The sequence below is a fragment of the Phyllostomus discolor genome, chromosome 6, assembly GCF_004126475.2.
Source record: "Phyllostomus discolor isolate MPI-MPIP mPhyDis1 chromosome 6, mPhyDis1.pri.v3, whole genome shotgun sequence".
Taxonomy (NCBI): Eukaryota; Metazoa; Chordata; class Mammalia; order Chiroptera; family Phyllostomidae; genus Phyllostomus; species Phyllostomus discolor.
Window position 1 is genome coordinate 159,297,492 of NC_040908.2, and position 27,604 is coordinate 159,325,095.

The following is a 27,604-nucleotide window of genomic DNA, read 5'->3' on the forward strand; positions in this document are numbered from 1 at the left end:
AATATTATGATGTACACTTGAAATATATATAATTTTATTGCTCAGTTGTAACATCAATAACGTTTGATTTTTTAATTTTTAAAAACAAAAATGAAATAAAATAAAATAAACTGAACAAACTAAAAGAAGTACAAAAATGTGTTCTTCAATCGTATCAGTTTTGTTTACCATGTTATCTTCAGATTTTGTTCCTGAGCATGTTTATTGTTATGAATGAATTTTATTTTTTAGAGTAACATTTTATACTATACTGTATAATCTTGGTCATGTATCCCTTTCCCAAACTCTATTATTTCCATTACTTTTCACAGTTGACAAGTTAAATAATATTAATAGCATTCTCTGGTAGCACCCATATAAAAAGGACTTTTAAAAATAATATAACACACACACAATCTAAACCTAAAAGGATAAAAATCAAACTGTTAATGGCAGTTACCTCTGGGGAGCAGAGTGGGATTGGTTGGGAGACAGGAATAGTGGAGGTGAGGGAGCACTTTTACTTTTTAGTCTACATTCTTCTAGTTTACTTGCATTTGTATCATGATAATGTTTCTATTGTGTAATTTTAAAAGGGTAATCAAAATGTATTTTTTTAAAAAGTTAACTGCGTTGTATGAAAAATCTGTTAGAACTAATAAAAAATTCAGTAAAGTTGCAGGATAGAAAAACAATACAAATCAGTTGCATTTTTATATACTAACAATGAACAATCTGAGAACTACAAAAACAATTTCATTTATAATAGCATCAAAAAGAATAAAATACTTGGGAATACACTTAACCAAGGAGGTGGAAGACTTATAGATTGAAAGCTACAAAATACTGCTGAAGGAAATTAAAAAAACAAATAAATGTTTATTAATTGGAAGATTTACTCTTATAATGTGCGCACTACCCAAAGCAATCTATGGATTAGATGTAATCTCCATCAATATCTCAATGATATTTTTTCAGAAGTAGAAAAATCCATTTTAAAGATCATATGAATTTCAAAAAGCCCTAAATTGCAAAGACAAATATGAAAAAGAAGAATAAAGTTGGAGGCCTCAATTCCTGATTTCAAAACTTACAAAAAGTATAGTGATGAAAATGGTATGATAACTAGCATAAAGAAAGACTTAGAGACCAATGAGATAGAATACAGGACCCAGAAATAAACCCTAATATATATGGTCCAATAATTTCAATAAAGGTGCCAAGACAGTAGGGGAAAGGACAGTATTTTCAGCATGGATGCTGGGGAAACAGGATTTCCACCTGAAAAAGAATGAAAAAAATGAACTGCAAATATGCTTGGGGGATATACGGGTTGCAGGAAAATAGCAGAGCTATAAACATGCTTGAAAATAATTTGCATTTAAACCTAGTCGAAAATGAGATATTTCAGGATTTCTCACTTTTGGCAAAATTCACAAAATTGAATGACATTAGAATTATTACGTACCAAATATTACATGACTGACTGATCCAAGATTTAGATATGCATGTATTTAGATAAGCATCCATGGTAACATTGGAGCTCAAGTTCTGCATTCATGCTCTCTCTGGATATGAAGGGGCCAGGCTTAGAAAAATTTGGTAATAGTTGGCAAGCAAATAAAATTCTGTTACTTAGAAAAAAAGGAAAGTTACACGTTATGTTCCCTGTAACTTTCTTACTTGAGAATTCATCATCGACATCTTTCTTAGCCAAAAAACATTATTTAACTGTTTTAATTTTTAATGTCAGCATACAATTGTGAAGTGCAGATCAATCACTTTGTATCTGGCCCAGCCTTTGGTTGGTGGAAACTTCATTTGTACGTTTTTATTTTTTGCCACTATGTAAAAATACACACTGTAATAAGTACTCTTGTGCTGATGATATAGTATTGTTTGTTTTTATTTCTATTATAAATGACAAGGGTTCTTTCACATCCTAATAATGTTTTACATATATGCACAGTAACTTGGAAAAAATAAAACAATAAGAAATAAGGCTGTGCATTGTGACTTTTTTCATGTAATTTTTTTTTATTTTTAAGAACAGATAGTAATATTTATTGATCATTTTCATTGCATGATGATAAAATTTCAAAAGGGCAATAGTAGATGAGAAACTTCAATAATATGGGTCTGGACTGCCACAAAGGAGATTCAAGGGGTGTCTGACTGAACTCCTAGAGGAAGGTCTGGTGATGGCAATCCTGGGTGGCATCTTCCCCAAGGATGTAACAGGCAACATGGGAATTCCAGAATCATCTGTGCTTCTGAGTTTTAAGCTCTCAAAGGTTCATAAGGGCCTATAAACTCTTACTGCCACAGCCACGTAGAGATTCTCACTAAGAAGCTGAAGCAGACTCTCCATTAGAGGTGGGTAGAAAATATTTACCTTATTTTTGTATAATGGCCTTCAAAAGACCTCAATCATCCATCAAATGGAGCCACCCAGCTCTTATTTTGGAAAGAACTGGACATCATGTATAATCAAAAATATAATATTTAAAGTAAGGTTTGTTTTCAAGATACATAACTTGTTTCCAAGATTTATAACTTGTTTCCAGAATACAAAGTGTTAAATGTGTTTCTAAATCAGAACTGAAAACATTACATCTTAGATACTGAAATAAATTATGCTACTCCTGAAGCAATGGATATTTGCTCACTGAGATTATTTATTTCATAGTTTTATCTCAGCAGTACTAGCTAAAATGAAAACTGTATGTTTCATGGTGGAACCTGTGAAAGAAAACTGGGTACACAGTACCCAAGCTGCAAATGATAACTCCTCTTTGAGAATGTAATTAGCCATCACGAATTTTCTGAAGAAAAATTTCCATGAAATTTAACAGCACACAGGCTAATACAGAAGTAGAAGCCTAATATATAATCAGTGCAATGACACCTATTTAGATAAACCATCTATCTGATAGTAAAATAAATCTGCAAACATTTTAGTGGAGAAGACCTCATAAAAAAGAACTCCTGTTTGACTAGAGGCTCTGCATAAGCAGTAGTAAGACGTTAAGAACTGTGGATCGCTGGGTTCCTGGACAGAGCTTTTATTCCTTCCTCAGTGAGAAAATAAAACCCAGGAAGAGAATGTTCATTAAGGTGGTTGCCCTTAAATTCAGTGTCCTAAAAGAGGATGTTCCAGAATAAATTTACTTTCTTTATACTTAGCCTTATCATTTTATATAAAAATACTCAAGGTACTTAGGAACTATTTCACACACATTTTAAAAAGACTAACATTACTCATTCACCACAAAGCACTGGTGGTAATAAAGACAACTCACCTACTTTTTACCCTCCCAATTACTCCTTAGTATTCCTTAAAAGATTGAAAATGCCTAGAGTATGATAAGAATGCCATTCTTTTTTTTTTCTAAGAATTCATTCATTTATTTTTAGAGAGGGAAGGGAGGGGGAGAGAGAGAGAGAGAGAGAGAGAGAGGGAGAGAGAATGAAACATCAATGTGCGGTTGCTGGGGGTTATGGCTTGCAATCCAGGAATGTAACCTGGCTGGGAATCGAACCTGGGACACTTTGGTTCCCAGCCCAAGCTCAATCCACTGAGCTACACCAGCCAGGGCTTAAAATGCCATTCTTAAACACTGTGAGATTTAACTCTGTAAGCCTCATTACCACATTCCTTTTCAGTCCCTGACTGCAGGGAGCCACTGCCACAGACGGTGGGCAGGCTTCGTTCAGATAACTTGCCACCTCTAGAAAAAAATGGAGTAATCTCAGAAGAGTCAATATGAGTCAGGAACGAAGGGCCAAAACTTATCTTCAGTGCATTCCTAGCAGGTTAATGTGGCTATAAATTTCATATGGATATGATTGTGAAATACATTGAAAATGAGGCTAAAACATTATCTTAATTATTCAAACCATTTATCTTAATTACTCAAAAAGCTTTAATGATTGCCGTTTGCCCACCTCTGAGAATCTCAGAGAATCATGATATGAAGACTAAGAAGGGTGCAGTAGCCAATGAGAGTGTGAGTGAAAGCCTGACCCAAGGAGTAGAAGAGCAGAATGCTTAGGATGGGGAAGCATTTCTAGAAGTGGGCAAATAATGCAGCATGGGGCTTGAAACAAAAAAAAATGGGTATGGATATATTGTTTGTTATGTAACATGGTTTCTAATTAAAATTTATTACTGAAGGGATTAAGGAAAAGGGACTCATGGAAGGGCAACAGTGCGGTGGTTGCTGGGGGAAGGGGGTATAAAGGGACTAAGTGGTAATGGAAAAAATACAGTAAAGATTAAAAAATAATTATTGCAATTTAAAACCCAGTATAGCCCTAATCTGTGTGTCTCAGTTGGTAGAGCATCATCCCACAAAGTGAAAGGTCACCAGTTCAATTCCCGGTCAGGAAATGCCTGGGTTGCCAGTTTGCCCCCTCATCAGGGTGCACAAGAGAGGCAGCTGGTCAATGCTTCTCTCTTATATCAATGTTTCTCTCCCTCTCTTTCTCTCTCCATTCCTTTCTCTCTAAAAATAAGTAAATAAAATCTTTTAAGAAATAAAATGAAATATATAATCAAGAAAACACTAGATGTTAGCAGAAATAGAGGAATTGACATAATTCAGAAGCATCCGTGTTGGCTGATAGTTGATATGTTTGCTAAACCAGACAATGAAGAGAATGAAACCTACAGAGAAAATACTAACAAATGTAAACACACAGAATGCAAGATAGATTAGGTACTGGAAACAGTGGGGAAACACCACTGAGGAAAAGTACATGAAAGTAAACTGTAATTGAAAAAGGAAAAAGAAGCAAGGGAGGGGACACAGACACAATGTTCTGCAGTGGAGTGTTTGGGGATAAAAGGAAAGCTAGACTCTCAAAACAGTGTTATCTCCACAAAGATTGATTGAGGGATGTACTAGGAATTTTTGTTACACATTTTGCAACAAGAATCTTGACATAAGTAGAAAAATATGGAATCATTATCTAGGTTGATGTTTCCTAAGTATCTACAAGCCTAACCACACAACATGCTCTACACTTCAATATTAGCTTGCCCAAATAATTGTTTAAATGACTCATCAGCACCTAAAGCTTACCATGTTCAACTTATCACTTTGATCACTTCATCTTAAACCATGTGCTCTAAAATGCAAAAGGAACAAAAACAAAGAAGAGATAAGGACAGAAAAGGAAAAAGAAAATGTGATGGCTACTGACCAACTGCAAAAAAGAAACATCACAAACTTCTTTCTTGGCCAATCCCCCCAAGCTGTCGTTCCCTACTACCTATCTTATACAATTCATACTATACATTAGGTTGGAGATTACATCTTGTTTCTGCTCCCATCTGTTAAATTTACATCTATGTCCAGATTCTCCACTTTGTCCCAATCAGCATTAACTTTCACCAATAATCACACAACTGCTTAACTAATTTTTAAAAAAAATTTCCACCAATAATTCCTACCCCTTTCTAATTCTATAATTTATTGTCATTATTACAGCAAAAGTCATTATTCGTCTACTTTAAAATTTCTCAATGGCTTACAATTCACTTAGAATAAAATCCAGATATTGTAACCTACATTATTTGATTTGACTGATCCTATCTACTCATTATTATCCAGTCTTTCTGGCTTCCACTAGGTTTCCCCTCAAAAACAAATAACAAAACCCTAAGTTATTATCTCTCCCAGAGCAGGATTCCTGCCTGGAATCCTGGAATAGTCTTCCTGTGATTTTTTAAATAGTGGGTTTCATCGAGTGCATTATGTTTCACTCACATGTCACCCTCTCAGAGTGTCTTTCCCATAACATCCCCCATGAAATAATTCTCCCAGGTTGCTCTGGTGTATCTTCTTGTTTAATTACTTATGACACTTACTGTAATCTGCAATGATTGTGTTTACATGTTTCTTTATCAACCTTCTGTCTCTTCCTTGTTATTGAAATAGAAAGTCCATGATGTAAGAAACAAGTAATTTATCTGAAGCTTGAACATTACCTGGTACACAAAGGACATCAGCAAATACTTGGTGCAAAACAAGAAATAAATAAGTAAATAAATAAACAAATAAATAAATAAATAAAATCAATGGGGGAATTATATTTGGTGTCAGAAGCAAACAGATATCAAAAAATCAAGTAAAAATACATTAGATGTTATTTTTGTTTTACTTCTCTAATTATTTTTATGCTTCACTATAGAATAGTCTTCTATTATTTTATTTTTTATAGAGAGAGAGAATGTCAACAACTCCAAGCTTTTATAGTTCAGCCATTTTTGATATATAGTATTTTTTTAAACTATTTAGGTATGATTGGATATAAAAAGCTGTACATATTTAATGTACAATATACGATTTGATGAATTTAAAGATAAGTCTGCATTACAGAAACCATCACTACAATAAATATCCATCACACCCAAAACTTGTCTCTTGTCTTCTTTATTTTATTCTATTCTTGTCATTTTATAATTATATATACTTCTGTAAGTATATATAAAATTTAGCTAAACATTAGATTTTGTGATAAATAATGATATAACCTTGGCTCTCTGGAACTGAACTTCAAATCTTCAGACAAAAGAGTATTATAGGGCTTCTTTGGACCAAGTGCTTACCATTTGTCAAATTGTGATGGTGAAAAAAACCCTAGTTGGCTTAGTTAGGAGCAGGTTAACATCCTTAATACAAAATTCTCTCAAAAAATAGTCAGTCACATTACAATTATAGCATGTGGATTTTTTGGCAAATACATGTAATATAATTATCACAGAAGATCTTTAAAATAAATATTTTCTATTATAATAATGAAAAATAGTAAAAATGTTAAAAGTGTTAAGAAAAAGATTAACTAAAATTAAGGCTGGATATATTTTATAGAATTTTAAAATAATATTATGCAATTATATAAATAAAAACACTGGTTAAAATAAGAACAGTGGAAAGCATATGAGGATTTGTATAAACTTGTGGGGCAAGAAGGAAAAGAGTTATGAGAGAGAAGAAAAAGGAAGCTGTATCCAGTAAAGCACAGAAATGATGAAATTTTCAGAGATAATTTTTTAAGCTGTAAGGATAATCATAACCTGTCAAATAAACCTGTAGACACACCTCTATGTAATTCTGTTTGAGTTAATTACACAGAAAATGAGTAAAAACAGTAAACAAATGTGGGTGGTAGAATATGCAAGTTCACCATGCTAATAGAAGTTACGGATGATAAAGAAATAGGACAGAATAGTAACTCACACCTACTCTGAAAAGAAAGCAAGAAGTCTCTGATGAAGAAATTATAAGAAGATGTTGAATTATTTTGGGATATACAATTCCTCAAGCTGTTTTCACACTCAGTGCAAGGGACATAAGATAAAGTGTTTGTTTGCTCGCTAATAATATAATTTAATGTGATGGTAAAGAAGTAAATCTTCAAAGTTCATGATGCTGGATCATGTGTTTAAATTGACATACTTGCTTTTTTTCTCTCTGAAATGATTGGAAAGCTTATATATTTCACCTAGAACCTTGAGTTTAATAACTGAGTTAGAATAATACATGAATCAGGAAATGTCTCCCAAGGAATTGCCCCTGCCACTTAAAGGCAGTGCCAAGAAATGGGTCCTTAAACTTTCTAACCACTTCTCCTTTTCTTCTCCAAACAGATGAATTCCACACTTTTTCATGGCTCCTGAAAATTTCACCTGGGTCACTGAGTTTATTCTCACAGGTGTCTCAGACCGCCCAGAGCTCCAGATCCCACTCTTCTTTGTTTTCCTGGTCATCTATGGGCTGACCATGGCAGAGAACCTGGGCATCATCACCCTCACCACTGTCGACTCTCGACTTCAGACCCCCATGTACTTTTTCCTCCGGCACTTGGCTATGGTCAATCTTGGCAACTCTACTGTCATTGCCCCTAAAATGCTGATCAATTTCTTAGCAACGAAGAAAACCATCTCATACTATGAATGTGCCACCCAACTGGGAGGGTTTTTGGTTTTCATTGTAGCTGAGGTTTCCATGCTAGCTGTGATGGCCTATGACCGGTACGTGGCCATTTGTAACCCCCTGCTCTACATGGTGGTTTTATCCCGCCAGGTCTGCCTTCTGCTCGTGTCCCTCACTTACCTCTACAGCTTTTCCACAGCTATTGTGATGTCATCGTCTGTGTTCTCTGTGTCTTACTGCTCTTCCAATGTAATCAATCATTTCTACTGTGACAGTGTCCCTCTGTTAGCATTGTCTTGCTCTGATGTTTCCTTTCCAGAAATGATCATTTTTGTATCTGCAGGTACAAACTTGGTTTGTTCCATGACTATAGTTCTAGTATCTTACTTCAATATTGTTCTGTCCATTTTAAGGATACGTTCATCAGAAGGAAGGAAAAAAGCCTTTTCCACATGCGCTTCACATATGACAGCAGTCATAGTGTTTTATGGGACACTATTATTCATGTATTTGCAGCCTCGAAGTAGCCATTCATTGGACACGGATAAAATGGCTTCTGTGTTTTACACACTTGTGATCCCCATGCTGAATCCCATGATCTATAGCCTGAGGAATAAGGACGTGAAGGCTGCCTTAAAGAGATTTCTGACCAATGTGTGCTGTTCTATTAAATCAATGTAATTTCAGAACCTGTAAGTAAAGGGAAAGATGGGTAAGATAGGCTGCCATTGTGTCAGAGAAAACAAAGGTCAGGGGGTGACTTACAGGTTTTCAAGTAATGCTGTAAATTAAAAGGGGCTAGGATTTGGGAATTAAAAAAATAAACTAAATGTCTTGTAGTTTAGAAATATACAGAAATATACACTTAGAAATATACAGAAATGTACACTTAGAAATACACAGAAACTAAGTAACTTTGTTAAGGAGTATGCAGGTAGCTAGATTGAAAGAAGTATTTCTAGGAGTCAGGAGAATCTAAGTTAACAACAATTAAGTTAAAACTACGCAATAATATATAGAAGAGAGAAGTAAGTCAATCTTTTTTAATTTTTTACTTTTTTTTTATTCCTGGATATGTTTGGGTACAATGGATCATTTTATCTTGCAGAATTGTAATTGCAGATGGCTAAAAACCTTCTTACAGCTAAGTCAGCAAAATTAAAGTGATAGTGTATTTAAAATAAAACTCTCTAAATCTTTCTTAATATCATTCGAATGAAAAATATACAGTACTAGTGAGTTCGTATCCTAAATGCTAACCAATACATGGTTGAAATGATTTTTATTCCAATTCATATAATTTATACAACTTTTTAATGAAAGACACATAATAGCATCATTTAATATGCCTCATTCTGTGTACTATTTGATAAACTTTGTATATAAATTCTAAAAAACTTTTCTTTTTAAGTATGAAATGTACTGCATTGTGACTTACCATATCAGAATTGGGTCACCCAATGTGATAATAAATTAATGGAGTATTATTATTTATATAGTGCACTTAACTATGCTGAGCATTTCCAATAAAGAACAATAATCCTTCTTCAAATTAATTAACCAAAAATATGTAGAGCTCTAGATAAACCATGTACCTGATGCATTAAGACTATCCTAGAAAATATTGTATTTCATTTGGACCCTTGAGTATAGAGAGAATGATAAATGCTCAGTGCTTAATGATAAAGTGTATTATGTCCATTAAAATAGCATGCACAAACTAACAATGCTATGACTAGTACTTTATTTATAAGGATATTCTAAATATCTTTCCTACTCTTCCAAAGTTTCTTCATAAAACCATTAAGTGAGTACTCACCAATCTTATTTGTTTTATACCTCCTCTGTCCTGCGGATCAGAGTACTTGGGTTTCAGTAATTACTTGTCACATTTTTTAAAAAGATGATGTCTAGAGTAAATATATGATGAACAATGAATTTACTAACCTATAATTGTACAGACCCTAGTATTATATTTTACATAGAAAAAGGAGATCTTGCTTAAAGATTACTATTTTTAAAAAGAAATGAAAGAAAATCTTCTTATACTGGCAATCAAAAGTAATATTGTTTTATGCCAAACAACATGATGTGAGAGGCAAAAAGTGGCATCAAGGATGGAAAGGTCAAATGTCAATAAGAGAATGGGGTGGAGAACAGGTGGAAAGCATGAAGACATTTTGGTACCCTTGTGCCCTGTGCTTTATGTCTGCATAGCCTTCATAACATATGTTATATGTATGCACAGCCTAAACATCTCTTAAGGGCCACAGATTATTAGAAATACAACACCGGAGTATCATATTACAATGACAAGCAATATGACACAAGAAGACTGTGTAGTATTTCTGAATTATGACTTGAGAAACTTAACTACAGAAGGAGGCAAAAATAAAAAAACAGAAACCAACATATCAGACTCATAAAACTGCCCTAAAAGCTTAGTTGCTTCTCATGTTCAATAGGGACTGACATAATTTATTGTTACCTACTTATGATGACAGAGACAAACTACAAGACCTCAAGTATACAACAGGAGCAAGATTATGACCATCAAGGGAGGTGTGGGAAGGTAGAAGAGAATATGGGGGGATACATGGTGATAGAAAAAGACTTGACCTTGGGTGATGAACATACAATACAATATACAGATTACATTTTATAGAATTGTGCACCAGAAACCTATGTAATTTTATCAACCAATGTCACCTCAGTAAATTCAATAAAAAAAGAAAGATTATGGCCCACAAAAAAGCAAAGCTGAAACAATTTCTAAACCGGCATCAAATGTCATCACATTTCCTAAAACAGGAAGATAACAAAGCTAAGAATCAAAAGTTTTACATCACCTATTATGACCAGTTTTGATACAAAGAATTCATTTCTGATCTATAAATTAATTTATGTGAACAGACTTAACTTAAATAATTAAAATGGTTTCACTCATATGTGGAATCTAATGAACAAACTGAACTAACAAGCAAAACAGACAGACTCACAGATGGAGAGCAGATGACAGCTAGAGGGGAGGGTGGCTAGGGATGGAGGGATTGAGTAAAAAGGAAAAAGGGCTTATGGACATGGACAACAGTGTGGTGATTACTGGGGAAAGAGATTATAAGGGGACTAAATGGTAATGGAAAAAAAATAACAAAGATTAAATTTTAAAAAATTTAAGTGCACATTGGTAAACAAAAGAAACCAGCCTGAAAAGACTATAATATTTATATGACATGCAAAAGGCAGAACTAAAAAGATGGCAAACAGATCTTTAATAATGCTTCTATAAAAAATGAATTCTAAAAGGGATGCGTTGTATGAAATTTGATTTCATCTGTATTGAAATAGAGTTCACAGACAAATTTGGGCTTCCCAGGATCGCACTTTTCTATTGTTGTCATAATCATTTTCTAAGCATAAAAAATCTCTAATTTATCAGTAAGATAAGAGTTTTCCCTTAATTACATGTAGGCTCAAAGAGCTTGTCCAGAGACATAACTAACATTTCTAAGCCTTTTTTATTGTTTTCTGTTTTTGTTTTAAATATTGTACTATATACAATGATCAAGCATCCAATACCAAATCATAGCATTTTATTACAAGGCACAAGCAGAACAGACATTTAGCCAATTGTACCAGATATGTTTCCTAGGTGCAAAGACTAGGAGAGGGGCAATAGAAGAGGGTATGTTTATTAAAGAGTTATTATCTGGAACATAGAGTTTAAACATATATAATTCTTATCTTGATCATAACTTATACAATTGATCTAGGCTGTGATTTCTAAGCATTTTCTATATTTTCTCTTTTAATCAAAGTGTCCTGTTCATATACCATAAAAAAGAATGTAAGATTCTATCCTTCTCTCCCTTAGATTGTAATCCAGTTTTATAATGAAAGATTTATTTAAATAAAAATAACGGCAAATTTTAAATTTGTAATTAGTATATAAAAATACAAATCCACCCATTTTCCCAACACACTAATTTGACAGTATATTTCTTATTCACCATCTAGTTTGGAGTGACTAGGCTGCCAGCTAAAGCACAAAACTTTTACCTAATGTCCTGTGCACACAGTATGGAGGGGCAGCCCTTGGAGAAACTGGCTACACATTTCACAGAAAGGTATCTGTCACATTTTTTAAAAGGTAATTCTTGTCTGATTTTAAAAGTGAAATCTGATGGCTGACACTGATAATCTACAACAAAAATAATTTTTAAAAATAATCATAATATTTTAAGAATTAGGGGAATCTTAAAGCAATAATGTTATGCTCCAGGCAGAGCTGTAGATACAAAGTTTTTCAAAAATAGGGAATTCGATGAATAAATCTTCAGCCTTCCTCAGCATCCCGGGGGAGCTGGGACTGTACTTTTCCTGATGATTTTGCTTGCATCTTGCATCATGTTTTGAGGTAAGATCCTTTGGGACAGAGACATTGACAAAGCCATGGAGTCATCTGCTAACCAGGACCATTATGAGGAGACACAGGAGCACCCTCTATGCAGGTAGGTTAGGGAGGATATTTTTAAATGGTGGCTTTCACTCACTGATGTGAAATAACATTGCTATAGTAGCTGAAGATGAAAATTTAAAAATTAAAGATGAAATACAATGGGCTAGATAAACAAATTTGAAGTACATGTCATAGGTTAAAGATAAACAGCGTTTTCTCTGATTTTATATTTATCTTGATGGAAGTACCATCTAGGTTTAAAACTGAAGGTCTGGAAGAAAGTGAAGAGATAACCTACTCAAATCACGTTTTTACATATGTAACTAACTTGAGTTTCAGTACATCCTAGTGATTTTCCCAAGCTCATGCAGTTAATTAAAGTCAGAACCAGGTCTAGAAGTTAAGGTTGAATAAGCATTATTGTATTCATATATTTAGGATTTATAGAAATTATACATGTACTTAATTCCATTTTTTGCATGTTCTCTATTTGAAACCTTCTTTGCCTTAATCATTTCCCTATTGTTTTCAATCATGTTTTCCCAGGGAAACATTATCTCTACCAAGTCTCCTTAAAGTCTTCAAGTTATAGGGCCTCCTCTCATACATTCCCTTTGTATCCAGCACTTAGCTCCATCAGATTATTAGAGCTCACTATTCTCAACTTGTTTGATTGCTATCTTTCTCTCCTTGCACTGTAAGCTTCTTGATGGCTGAACTCTGACCATTATTTGTTGTCACCTCAAAACCCAGAAAGATATTTAATACATAAGAAACAGTCAATCAAGATTATTTTTTAAATATTTTATTTTTATTGTGTTCTTTCCATTACCATTTAGTTCCCTTATACTCCCTCTGCCCAGCAATCATCACACTGTTGTCCATGTGCATGAGTCTTTCTTCCTTTTTGTTTAGTCCTTTCAGCCCCTAAGCCCCCACTAGCTGTCATTCTGCTCTCCACCTATGAGTCTGTCCCCATTTTCCATTTAATGCATACAAAATTGCAAATTAGGTATCGACTTATATTGCTCATACATATCATCTATAAATGTATATAAATCTAAATATATACACATATACTTAGATTATAGAAAATAAAAATTCCAGTTTAGAATCTATAAGGAAGTTTGGAAAAAGCAGGCATATGATTGACCAAATTATAAACCATGTCAAACCATGCTTTCTAGATTGATAGTAGGTAGAGTTTTTACTCAGGATTAGTGCCAACTGTGTTAGACAAAGGTCACCACTATGTTCCTATGGATATTTTCCAAAGCAAAGAATATGACTTAAGAATGAGGAGAAAAAAATATTTAAGTATAATTATCATGATATCAATCTTAATCTTAAATTAGTCTTTTATCCTATACTACCTAACATTTAGAAGAGACTACAATAGTAAGTAAGTAAGTAAATGAATAAATAAAGCAGGATGACCCTCGATCATAAAGTATTTTACATCTATCAAGGGAAGCAGTATGGAAACAGATGACTTCTACAAATGTGAGAAGAAATATAAGTGACGTGTGTCTACAGTGATTCTAGAACACAGATATAAGCTGTGGTAACTCAACATGGAAAGTAGTTCTTCAAAGAGGAAGTGATATTTCAATAGGCCTTAAAGGATAAATAGAATTTTTCCTTCAACCATTTTTTTGATAGGGAAAGGGACTAGGAATGGTGAGGACAAAGTTAGAGAATCAGAGAAGGGATGTTGTTATCAATGGGTGGAGACCAGTTATATTAATTGCACCAATGGAAGTCCACTAATGTTAGGAGAGTTGAATGGAGCTGGGGTTATAAAATTGTTCAGGGACAAGATTGTGAAAAGTCACACATGATTTCAAATGTAATTCATCTTTTATTTTTTACAAATCAAAATGGTTAGTGTGTACAGATGTCAAGATATTTTTGTTTTGGAAGTAGAAAAAACAAATGAGAGAAAAAACAGATGAGAAAACTATAGAAAATTTGGATAAAGCTTTCTTTCTTTCCAGTTTAGTCTATTGTCTGCTTTTTCAGGGCTCTATCTTCAGACTCTGGTGTCTGGAAATTAATAATAGCTCCAATACATGTTATTGAATAAGGAAATGAGTAATTTGAAATAGACTCCTAAGGAAGCAGCAATTAGGCATAAACAAGAAAAAATGTTAAGAATAGAACATGCAAATCAAGTGGGACATGACTCTTGGAGCTATTTATAAGTAAATTCCTTATCTACTTGTATTAGGGAAATGGTGATGGTGTTCTATGGATAAAGTATAGCTTTTGAAACTGTGTAACTACTAGTAGATTATGAGTTCACTTTTTAGAATCTAGATCAGTATTATTTGATATAAATTAAACAGAACAGAACGTAGTAGAGCACAAAAGAGCACACAAGAGCATACAAGGGTTCCTGACAGCATTAAGACAATGTGGAATTGTGTCTGCACAGGTACAATGACATCTGTCAAAATGATGCCACTATAGATTTGTCTTCCTTTGTGCTATGTTAACATTTTTCAGCAAAACGATAGCTTACACATTTTAACAAGGCAGCTTGTAGTTTTAAACGCCTCACTGAATAAGACCTTTGAATAGAAGCCAAGGCAATGCGGACTGTTCTACAGCAGCCACCTTTGTATACACAATGGATTTGGGAGAGATGTGTGCCTGCCCCACACATACCTCTGCCCCCTCTCCATCCTGCTCCCAGAATACCAATCTGATACCACTCTCTATTAGCAACAAAATCCCTACAGAGTACTCAAGTATAAAAGCACCATGTATGATAATGCAACTTGAATTTCCCTCTTTTCTCTACTTCCTCGTGCAGATACCTTGAAGAGATATGGCCCAGATCAACTGCACCCAAGTAAAGGAGTTTATTCTCACGGGCCTCACAAATCAAAAGGAGTTGAAGATGCCTCTCTTTGTGGTTTTCTTAACTATCTACCTCTTCACAGTAGTAGGCAATCTAGGTTTAATTTTAGTCATTAGAACAGATGCAAGACTCAACACACCAATGTATTTCTTCCTTAGCAACCTGGCTTTTGTTGATTTTTGTTATACATCAGTCATTACACCCAAAATGCTTGGGAACTTCTTGTACAAACAAAATATTATTTCATTCTATGAATGTGCTACTCAGCTAGGTTGTTTTCTCACTTTCATGGTATCTGAGTGTTTGCTACTTGCTTCCATGGCCTATGACCGATATGTGGCCATTTGTAACCCCCTCCTCTATAAGGTTGTAATGTCGCCAGGGATCTGCATCCAGCTGGTGGCTGTCCCCTATAGCTATAGCTTCCTAATGGCACTTTTTCATACCATCCTCACCTTTCGTCTCTCCTATTGCCACTCTAATGTCATCAATCATTTCTACTGTGATGACATGCCCCTCCTCAGGCTAACTTGCTCAGACACTCATTCCAAACAGCTATGGATCTTTGCCTGTGCTGGTATTACATTCATTTCCTCTGTTCTGATTGTCTTTGTCTCTTACGTGTATATTATTTCTGCCATTCTGAGGATCCGCTCAGCTGAGGGCAGGCGCAAGGCTTTCTCCACATGTGGCTCCCACATGCTGGCGGTCACCATATTCTATGGGACCCTGATCTTCATGTACTTACAGCCAAGCTCTCACCACTCCCTTGACACAGATAAGATGGCCTCTGTCTTCTACACAGTGATCATTCCTATGCTGAACCCCTTGATCTACAGCCTCCGGAACAAGGAGGTAAAAAACGCCCTGAAGAAAGCCACCGTCAGCAGAAAGAAAGCAGGCTTCTGTGGTCCTGAGGTTTAAAAAATGGTTTGACTCTACAGAAGTGTCTTATCCTTCATGATCTGTTTTCTCCTCTAGTAATCAAACTAGCAGATATCTTATTCTCAGTTGGTTCTCAATAAAGATTTATCCTCTGCAAAATGAAATCATTCTCCAAATTCTTTGTAAGCAAGTTTGGCTTAAAATAATAATTTGTGTTTAGCAAGTATCATAAGAATTTACACTGTGTTATTTCTCAAGTGAAAAAAATTACATATTAAAATTCCATGATCTCATCTGTTAGTTACATAACTAGTTGCGGGCCAAGAAGAGACAAAGTGAAGGCTCTTGGAACACCAAGTTTAGGCTTATAAGAGTATTTAAATAATATATTTATGAATGCTTTAATAACATATTTCTGATTAAATGCCAAGAGGCCACTGTAAACTAATGGTGTCACCAGGAGTGATTCTTCGTCCAGGGGACACTGGGCAATGCTGCAAAACAGTATTGATTTTCATCATGACAAGGCGTGTAAAGGACAACCTTTGCTATCTAGAGGGTTGAGGCCAGGGTGTTGCTGTTTAACCTACCAGGCACAGGAGGGCCTCTCACATAGAAGCTTACCCAGTCCAAAATGGTAGCAGTGTCAAGGTTGAGAAAGCCTGCCCTAAACAATTGTTTCCTAAACAATTATTGAGGCAATAATCTCATTCTAAAGGGGAAGTTGTAACTGTACTGTTCCTCAGAACCAGAGACAATGTTAATTGATCCCCAGCCTGCCTGAGGGTCCCTGTAGGTTCTGGTGATCTTACTTGCATCCAGCTCTTAAGTGTGATCCCTGGAGATAGAGTCTCTGACAAAACCTAGCAGTTTGTTGCTGCCAAAACTCATTTGGAGAAGAAGTAGGAATGCCAGCTACTCAGGTAGATTCATAGGCTGTATTTTGAAGTTGGGATCAAGTTAGACATTTTTATAAAAAAATAATTAGAAGAGAATGAATTTTTTAATAAAACATTTTAAGTTGTATTTTCTGAAAATAGAGTAAGGAGTGTTTTTTTTCTAATGTTATTTCTCTCTCTCTCTCTCTCTCTCTCTCTCTCTCTATATATATATATATATATATATATGATATTATATAATATATAGCTCTTATTAGTTTGAAATGAAAATGAGACTTGAGCTCTCCAAGATAGAATCTATTATACTGTTTGGATAAGTTAAGCACCAAATTTACTAGACTATAATCTATACCAAAAACTCTTCTCATTTTTGCAAAAGCTAATAATTGTACTTAGAGAAGTGACATGCCCCTTGACAAATTGAATGTAAGTAAAGGACATTAATTATGAGCAAGGGGAATGAATATTAAAAGACTATTACAAAAATTAATCTTTAACTCTCCATTACCAAGCATCTACAAGGGGGCTATATTAGGAAATGTATGAAAAGTCATGACTTATGCCCATGAAGTTTACATTCTATCAAGAGAAGAAATGTGGAAACAGATGGCTGCTGTCAGTGTGAAATGTTATGGAAATGAGTTATGTGTAAAACATTTCTTGAACACAAGGAAGAAAACTGTTAGATATCAGAGCCTGGGAATTAGAAATGAGGGAGGTTTTTATAGGAGAGGTGGGATTTCAGTAGGCCTTGAAGGATAATTAGTTTTCCCTTCAACTCTTCATTCTCCGCACAACCTGTTATGGTAGAGATGAGAATAGAAACAAGCATATATGAAAGGAGGGAAATGTATAAGGGCATGTAGCAGTCAAAGGCTGCAAAACAATTGTTCTGATTAGATTACTGAGTGTTAGTGGTGGCAGAAGAGAAGAGATGTGAGTATAATTTAAATACAAAAATTATATTCAATATGTTATAATTTTAAAAAATAAATATTTGGGTTAGATGGTAAAAGGACGTGCACAATGAGCTTTCAAGTTATTTGCACATGTGTGCCTCAAGGTCAGGGGAGATGAGTTGCTGAAGGTCTTAGAGCTGCTGAGCAGGGAGGCTTCTCCCGGTGTCTTGGGACTTGAAAACCAAACTTCCAGTCAAGTAGTTGCTTGTTTGTTTCAAAATGAATTTTAAGTATTTGAGGGATCACAATTTGGGCTTTTAAAATCTTTAATGTCCTACCTATCACATGATGGTCATTGGCAGCAATGATCAGTGTTAGTGTATTCATTGTCTTCAGATAAATGCCCAGAGTGGAATTGCCAGATCACATGGTAGTTAAGTTCTCCATTTGTGTGAGGAAACTCCATACTGTTTTCTTTACTCTTTGTAGCAATTTACATTCCATCAATAGTGTGCATGTTATCTTTTCTCTATAGTCTTGCCAACCCCTGTTATTTCTTGTCGTTTTGATAATAGCTCTTCCAACAGGTGTGAGGAGGTATCTCATTGTGGCTTTGATTTTGATTTCCCTGATGACTAGTGATGACCAGTGACCATCTTTTCATGTGCCTATTAGCCATCTGTATGTTTTCTTTGAAAACATGTCTAGTATTTAGATCTTCTTCCCATTTGTTAATTGAATTATTTAGGTGCTTTTTCTTTTCCTATTGAGTTGTACAAGTTCTTTATATATTTTGGTGGATATCAAATCCTTATCATATAAATGATTTAAAAATATTCTCTCTCATATGACAGATTGCATGAGAACTTTTTGAAATTACCTGAGCAAGAGATGCTGCATATAAAGATGGGGAATATTAATTATTTTATCTGTCCTATATACCAAGTCATGTCCATTGTGTACAAAGCAAGTTATTATTAGTTTCTGCAAAATTGTATTTAATGTTTCACATGGAAAGACAGGTGACAATGACATTATAAATTTAGTAACAGAATCTTTATTCTTATATATTATTATCCTGTCCTAAACTAAAGCTTACATTAATGGTCATATCATATTTATGAACAGTAGTTCAAAAGACATGAAAACGTATGAAGAGATTTCATTTAAAATAATATAGTCTAGAAATAAAAATTAACATAAAACATAATCCAAGACTATATGTTTTTAAATAAATGGCAAATTGGTAAGAGTCGTATATATATCTCAATATAAATCTATTAGAAAGCATTTATCACTTTTATTTCAATTAATCAAATGTTTTTAAAATGTGCTGATCTTCATTGCTTTTCATCAGGTAAGTTGCTGCTTTACATATAGAGATATCTGTGAAATATTATAATAAGAAGCATTTGGAGAAATTTAGGCATAAAGAGACAGAATAAACTGGGCATGCTGAGAATATAGTGGCTGGTGGGCTCCTGCATCAGACACACACAAGGTTGAACTCCAGCTGTGCTACAGACTCCCTGTCTGAGCTCACTCCAGGACTTCCCCTCTCAGAGACAGCTAGCTCTCCCTCATCTGTAAAATGGACATAGTAAGCCAGGAAATAAATAAACACCTATAAAACATGTTACTGTGTTTTTCACAAAGTTATCCTTTTTGAGTATGTGCATTATGCACACAATTAAGAGGATTCTGTGGCAACCAAAAACGGTGAGCTCTCCACAGTAAGGAACGAGCGCAGAACAGACAGACAGCGTTCTGCATCTGTCAGCTCGGCTGCAATGTGGGGTTTATAAAATGGGCACAGTGACGGGTTTGTCAGAGCACTATCACTACAGAAGATTCATTTTTCCTTTGAGTTATTAATGTTAAGACTTTTAAAATGCCAATAATAGTTTCCAAGTTTTGATAAATTGATATTAAATTTTAAATAACGTAATTCTCAAGAGCTTGGAAAAGAGAGCCAGCCTGGACTAAATCTTACCATATAGCTCAACTTTATAAATGCAGTTGATGTGGGTAGTGAAAGAAATAAGTCTTTCCTCTAAAATATGTATTTTTGCCCTTGTCTCATCCCACAGTTCTAAGTATACTACTAATCATTTTAATATTAGTATTTTTACATTAATAATACAATTGATTTTCAGTATGCTGAGGTTTAAATAAATTATTAAGGTTGAAAGGTTAATTTAATTAACATGGATTCTCCTCTCTCCATCCAGACACAATGAAATCCATGGCCCAGATCAATTGCACTCAGGTTAAGGAGTTTATTCTCATGGGCCTCACAGATCGTCAGGACTTGAAGATGCCTCTCTTTGTGGTTTTCTTAACTATCTACCTCTTCACAGTAGTGGGCAACCTGGGTTTGATCCTAGTCATTAGAACAGATGCAAGACTCAACACACCAATGTATTTCTTCCTTAGCAACCTGGCTTTTGTTGATTTTTGTTATACATCAGTCATTACACCCAAAATGCTTGGGAACTTCTTGTACAAACAAAATGTCATCTCCTTCAATGCCTGTGCTGCTCAGTTAGGCTGTTTCCTGGCATTTATGACAGCTGAATGCTTGCTACTCGCTTCCATGGCCTATGACCGATATGTGGCCATTTGTAACCCCCTCCTCTACATGGTTGTAATGTCCCCAGGGATCTGCATCCAGCTTGTGGCTGTCCCTTATAGTTACAGCTTCCTGGTTGCATTGTTTCATGCTATCCTCACCTTTCGTCTCTCCTATTGCCATTCTAATGTCATCAATCATTTCTACTGTGATGACATGCCCCTCCTCAGGCTAACTTGCTCAGACACTCATTCCAAACAGCTATGGATCTTTGTCTGTGCTGGTATCATGTTCATTTCTTCTCTGCTGGTTGTTTTTGTCTCTTACGTGTATATTATTTCTGCCATTCTGAGGATCCGCTCAGCTGAGGGCAGGCGCAAGGCTTTCTCCACATGTGGCTCCCACATGCTGGCGGTCACCATATTCTATGGGACCCTGATCTTCATGTACTTACAGCCAAGCTCTCACCACTCCCTTGACACAGATAAGATGGCCTCTGTCTTCTACACAGTGATCATTCCTATGCTGAACCCCTTGATCTACAGCCTTCGGAACAAGGAAGTGAAAGACGCCCTGAAGAAAGTCGTCATCAGTAGAAACAAGGCTTTTCTGTTCATGAAATTAAGAAAGTGACTTAAGCAAATAAAAAGGTTTTCTGTTTATGGTCTAATGTTTTTACTACCAGAAAATATCAGAATGTCTTGTCTTTTTAAAAAATTGGGGGGGATTACATTGGTTAATAAGGTTATATATGTTTCAAGTGTATATTTCTTTAATATATTATCTTCATATTGCCTTGTGTATCCACCACCCAAAGTCAAATCTTCTTCCATCACCATAGATTTGACCCCCTCTACCCTTTACTACCGCTCTCACCACCCTTCCCTCTGGTAAGCACCATATTGTTGTCTGTGTCTATGAGTTTTTGTTTATTTTTCTTGTTTGTTCATTTGTTGCATTTTTATATCCCACATATAAGTAAAATCAGATGGTTCTTAACTTTTTCTGTCTGACTTACTTAACTTAACATGATATTCTCAAGGTCCATCCATGTTGTTGCAAATGGCAGTATATAAGATCAGTGCTAAAAAGGTCCAGCCATTTTTAATAAAATGAGAATGGTTTGTGCAACATCGATGTAACCTGGCAACCAAGGATAGTGGACTAGAATGCACATGTGTGAACACTGATGACTTCACTGTACTGGTCAGTGGGGGTGGTAGGTGTCATTGAGTGAGCATGTGTACTGGGTGGCCATCACATTCAAAATTACTGAGCAAGTACAGCAATGAATCTGCATAAAATTTTGTGTTAAGCTTGAACGTTCCTCTGTGGAAACTGCATAATTTTGAAGTCCACAGCTATGGGCACCTGGTGATTGGCAGCTTCTTCATGACAATGCGTCCACTCATGTATCACATCTCCTACAGTTTTGTGGCAAAATATCAAATCACTCAGTTGACACAACCCCCCTACAGCCCAGATTTGATGCCATGTGATATCTGGCTTTTCCCAAAACTGAAATCACCTTTGAAAGGGAAGAAATTTCAGACCATTGATGAGACTCAGGAAAATATAATGGGGCATCTAATGGTGATAGGAAGAACTGTGTGAGGTCCCAAGGTGCATTCTTTGAAGGGGACTGAGGTGTCATTATCCTATGTATAATGTTTATTGTATCATGGATCTTCTTCAATAAATGTCTCTACTTTTCATATTATATGGCTGGATAGCCTCTGGACTGACATTACATATATATATATATATATATATATATATATCATATCTCTTGTATCCAATCATCTTTCAAAAACATTTTTGTTGTTTTCATGTCCTTGTCTAATCTTAATATTCTGTAAAGAATAAAATTTCTAAAAGTGACAGTAACCATAAGAATTTACCACCATAATCTCATTTTTCAAATGTAAAATGTATGAAAAAAACAAAGTCTTAAGTTCATAAAAATGTATGCCAATTTCCTAATTTCTCAAATGAAAGAATGCATAAAAAGCCATTACCTGAATATATAATTAGTTACGGACAGAACAGGGACCAATGTTCAGACTGTTCACTCCTCCAAAACCCTAAATTCAAATCCTCTGGTTGCATCAACAATATCCCAGACTATGCAAAAATGCATAGTCTGAATTTTTTCTGATTTGTTAGTTTCTTGAAAAAAAATTAAAACTTTTTCTTATTTATACAAGTAATAAATTGTCTTCATTAAAGAGAATAGTGCTATATCATAACTTTATTTATATCATTAATTTAACATGTTTTTCTACTTACCTGAAAGTCTGGTATGGTCTCAAAAGACTCTTTGAGAGAACTACTTCTTTTAATACCTATGAGACTTCATTATGTTTTTTTCAGTTATCTTCAAAAAATAACAATAATCTAATTCAAGCATAGAATCCCAGGAGGACATCATTCATTCTAAACAAATATAATCAAAATAATTGAAACATTAGACCATTTTTCCAGTGACAAGGATCATATGCAGTTATACTGGGCAAACCTTGGGTAAGTTGGTGATTGTCGATTCACTTACAGCTTATAACACAATAAGCCCAGCAGACACCTCAGCTTAGTGAAATAAACACATGCTTCTTGTCACAGAATGGCTTTGGAATATATGTGGGTTTTCATGAATTTATCGAATAAATAAAATGTTCCTGAGTTGGAAGTCCTTTTAAAGATAAACAACAGGGGAAAAGGTAATAGTAAAGTATAAACATTTGCATGTTATCTTTTTTCTTTCCATGAGCTTAAAGACCTGAGTTCTCATCCCAACTCTACTAATGAACTTGAAGGAGCAATTGATAAATGAGAATTACAACACACAACTAATAACTGTGATAGAGTTATAGCTATGGATATTTGAACACATTTTTCAAATAAATGCAATGATAACTTTACAATTTTTAATCACATAGAAAATGGTTTTGAGTTTATGATTCATTCATACCATTTAATGATTTTTTTAAATCTAAGGGTCATATGTATGCTTAATGACAAAAGACTAGAAATATGCTATGCCTAGATAGATATTACATTCAAATAAAAATATTTCTTTAAGAAATTCTTAAATCATGGTCCACTTTGATTTTCCTATATATTTTGATGGATTGTAGAGACACAGGGCTAGTCTGATCCACAGGTCTCAATGTTTCTTTCCTCATTTTTTTATTTAAACACATTTACCTCCCATTTGAAGATTTCAGTTGCTCCTATTTTATCACAAAGCTCCAGAAGCAAATTTTGAGTCAGTATTCCATATACCAAAAACTATAATTAAATCAAGGAAATTCATAACCTCTCAGCAGACTGGTGCATGCACTGTGTCACAGCTGTTGTACTAAAGAGTGTGAATTCCTTGGAGTTTAACTTTAATGTGAACCCTGGGTCTAACATTTGCTACATCACATCTCAGACAGTGTATTCCATTGAGGCATGCCTTGGTTTCTGTAGCAATATGAAGATAAAAAAAGAATATCAGCTGCTAAATTTATTGTTATAGGATTAAAACAGAAAATGGATAAAATGTTTAAGAGCAAAAGGTATTTTAAAATGACAATTTTTATATTTATGCTAGTTTTGAAATGTTGAACATTTAGAAAACTATATGGAGAGCCCATGGGCACAAACAATAGCGTGGCGAAGTCCAGGGGAGAGGGGAGTGAGGGCTGGGTAGGAGGGGGCAGAGGAGCAGAGGAAATGGGAGACATCTGTAATAGTTATAACTAAAGAGTTAAAGAGTTTAGCTATAATTGGTAGGCTTAGGTGACTGATTCATGTGGAAAGTTGTTATTCCAAAATTGTGTAGCTTTTGAATAAAGACTCTTTTGCTTTATCACCAAACCTTTGCCTCTGGAATTTTGCCCAGAGGGTGGTGGTGGGCAGCAAGACGCCACTTGTTGTTATGTAACAAAATGATGTCTCTTCATCATTTACAGTTGTTTTACAATCTAAAACAAATTATTCACTGGTGCGTATTTTGCCAAAAGACCTAGCTAGAAAATCTACAATCTTATTTTTCCTCAATGTCAATATTATATGTGAATTTAAAATAATAAAAAATGGAGATGAAAAAGTAGAAAATAAATTGATTATAACAAATAGTATGCCTAAAGTAGTGTTAATATTTTTATTAAATTTATTAGTGATTTTGGTTAATAAGAGTATATTGGTTTCAAGTGTACAATTTTATGATACTTTATCTGTATATGGTATTGTGTTCCCACCACCCAAGTAAAATCTTTTTCTGTCAACATATATTGTATTTGACACCCATTACCATTAACTACCCCCCAAATTCCCTCCCCCTGGCAACCACCACACTGTTGTCTGAGTCTATGAGTTTTTATTTATTTTTCTTGTTTGTTTATTTGTTACTTTCAGTTTATATCCCACATGTGAGTGAAATCATTTGTTGTTTTTTTTTTACTTTTTCTGTCTAACTGGTTTCATTTAGCATGATATTCTCAAGATCCATCCATGTTGTCACAAATGTCATTGTTTCATCTTGTGTATTGTGTATATGCACCATATCCACTTTATCCAATCATCTAATGAAGGATACTTCAGTTGTTCCCATGTCTTAGCCACTATGAATAATGCTGCAGTGAACATTGGGGTGTATATATCTCTGTGAATAAATGTTTTCAAAATTTTTGGAAGAGGGGTTACTGGGTTATATGATAACTCTATTCTTAATTTTTTGAGGCACCCCTGGCTGTACGAGTTTGCATTCTTGCCAGCAGTGAATGAGGGCCCCATTAGGCCCACAAGCTCTCCAACGTATATTACTTATCTTCTTGATAATAGGCATTCTAACAGGTGTGAAGTGGTATCGCATTGTAGTTTTGATTTGTATCTCCCTATAGCTAGAGAAGTTGAGCATCTTTTCATATATCAGTTAGCCATTAATATGTCTTCATGGGAAAGGTGCTTGTTCAGGTCCTCTGCCCATTTCTTTTAATTGGATTGTTTGTTTGCTTGTTTGGTGTTGAATTGTATGAGTTCTTTATATATTTTGGATATTAACTCCTTGTTAAAGCTGTTTACTGTGACTTTTATTTTCTATCTTCCACACCTAATTTTTGTAATTTTTAATGTTCTTAAGAAATGATGAAATTATAATTTTATGAGATAAACTTATGGTTTAAGAAATAATTTTTATATGTGCTGTCCAAACTACTTACATTTTTACTGTTCTTTTTTCCTTTATATTTAAAGAAAAGTACAACATAGGCTGTTGTATTGACTGTAAAATTTTAATTGATCCCTTTTTCTTTTTTTTACAGTGAATTTCCTATCTTGGAATTTCTGCCCGGACCAAATCCTTTCCCACTGAAATCATGAGTAACATCCACACATAGTTCAGAGTGCCTATTAGGAGCCTGTTTTGAGTGAATTTAACATAACAGAGCACTGTCTCGCATTTAATTGATTATATCTTAATAGAGTCAAGATTATTTGGAGCTTGTGTTCCAGAGGCATTTATTGAAGAATTGTTTGTTTGTTTGTTTTTTAATGGCAAAAGGCAATCATTCAGTAGTCACTGAGTTTATCCTCTTGGGCCTAACAGATAATCCAGAGCTTCAAGCCATTCTTTTTTGTGTATTCTTACTGATTTACATAGTTACTGCCTTGGGTAATCTGGGTTTGATTGTGCTAATTCAGGTCAGTCCTCAGCTTCACACACCTATGTATTTTTTCCTCTGTCATCTAGCTTTTGTTGATTTCTATGGTACCTCCACCATCACACCAAACACCCTTGTGAGCCCTTTACATGAAATTAAAAGTATGTCATTTTATGCATGTGCCACTCAAGTATGTTGCTTTATCACATTTTCAGTTTGGGAATTGTTCATGCTCTCTGTTATGGCATATGATCGGTATGTGGCCATCTGCAACCCTTTACTTTATATAGTTCTCATGCCTAGGAAACTCTGCATTCAAATGGTCGCTAGCTCTTATATTTATGGATTCACTGTGGGACTCATACAAGCAGTGGTTACCTTCCACATGTCTTTCTGTGACTCTAATGTGGTCAACCAGTTTTACTGTGATGACGTTCCCTTGATTGCTCTGGCCTGTTCTGATACCCAGGTCAAAGAGCTGATGTTGTTAATTATTGCTGGGTTCAATATTTTCTGTTCTCTTACTGTTGTTCTTATATCCTATGTCTTCATTCTCTTTGCCATCTTAAGGATCCGTTCTGCTGTAGGAAGACAGAAAGCCTTTTCTACCTGTGCTTCTCACCTGTTTTCTATTACTATATATTATGGGACCCTCAGTTTTATGTACCTTCAGCCCAAGTCAAGCCACTCACTAGATAAAGACAAAGTGACCTCAGTGTTCTATGCAGTGGTGATTCCCATGCTAAACCCATTGATCTACAGCTTGAGGAATCAGGAGGTTAAAAATGCTGTGAAAAAAATTATTGAAAAAGTATGTTCTAGTAATTAATAATGAGTTATGTTGTAACTAAAGAAATTCTGAATATGAAGTTAGGAAACTTTAAATCAAGGCTTGTACAGTGATATAGGGCCATTAGGTACAGGAATCTTCATCCCCAGGGACTTTAGTTTCCTGATCTATTTTTCCTTGAAAATAGGTATTTTATCGCTTTTGCTTATACATAGTAGATATTTTATCATTATTGGCTTAATTTTTGAATTGGAAAAGAGATAAAATTATCAGCTCTTTTAACCATGAGATGTTTCCACAATGGAAATTAAAAAAACCCTTAAAATTATAACTTCATCTTATTTCACTGTGATTTTGAGAATTTTAGGTTTTCTTGAACTACATAAATAATAATGCAAATATTGGGTAAGATTTTCTTCCATAGTTGAATAGGAAGGAAAAAATAACAAGGTGCTTGGTTGATGAGTTTTGACTTTAAAACAAGGAAAGTGACCTTACTTTTCACTTTACAACATCCCTATTAATGTGGTTGAACATTTCTTAAAAGACTTCACTTAGAACTGTTTGGGTTTACAACAAAACTGACAGGGAAGCAAGGATTTGTCGTATACCCTCTACTAACACACATGCACAGTCTCCCCATTATCAACATTATTTACCAGAATAT

The 27,604-nt window shown here is 34.7% G+C and overlaps 4 protein-coding genes across 4 annotated transcripts; all 4 read left to right on the forward strand.

The window, feature by feature from the left end:
* The first annotated feature begins 7,631 nt into the window (after window positions 1-7,631).
* Window positions 7,632-9,349, forward strand: LOC114499976 (olfactory receptor 8J1-like). The gene has a single exon (XM_028516527.2). The coding sequence runs from the start codon at window positions 7,656-7,658 to the stop codon at window positions 8,601-8,603; it is 948 nt and encodes a 315-aa protein (XP_028372328.1). The 5' UTR covers window positions 7,632-7,655; the 3' UTR covers window positions 8,604-9,349.
* A 5,856-nt stretch (window positions 9,350-15,205) lies between these two features.
* On the forward strand, window positions 15,206-16,279 carry LOC114499962 (olfactory receptor 8U1-like). The gene has a single exon (XM_028516510.2). It carries the CDS (start codon window positions 15,215-15,217, stop codon window positions 16,169-16,171), a length of 957 nt encoding a protein of 318 aa, XP_028372311.1. The 5' UTR covers window positions 15,206-15,214; the 3' UTR covers window positions 16,172-16,279.
* Window positions 16,280-20,170: 3,891 nt separating this feature from the next.
* On the forward strand, window positions 20,171-21,160 carry LOC114500030 (olfactory receptor 1044). The gene has a single exon (XM_028516610.2). The coding sequence runs from the start codon at window positions 20,176-20,178 to the stop codon at window positions 21,133-21,135; it is 960 nt and encodes a 319-aa protein (XP_028372411.1). The 5' UTR covers window positions 20,171-20,175; the 3' UTR covers window positions 21,136-21,160.
* Window positions 21,161-26,037: 4,877 nt separating this feature from the next.
* LOC114499079 (olfactory receptor 5AL1-like) lies at window positions 26,038-27,064 on the forward strand. Its single transcript, XM_028515034.2, has one exon. The coding sequence runs from the start codon at window positions 26,038-26,040 to the stop codon at window positions 26,974-26,976; it is 939 nt and encodes a 312-aa protein (XP_028370835.1). The 3' UTR covers window positions 26,977-27,064.
* The last annotated feature ends 540 nt before the right edge of the window (window positions 27,065-27,604 follow it).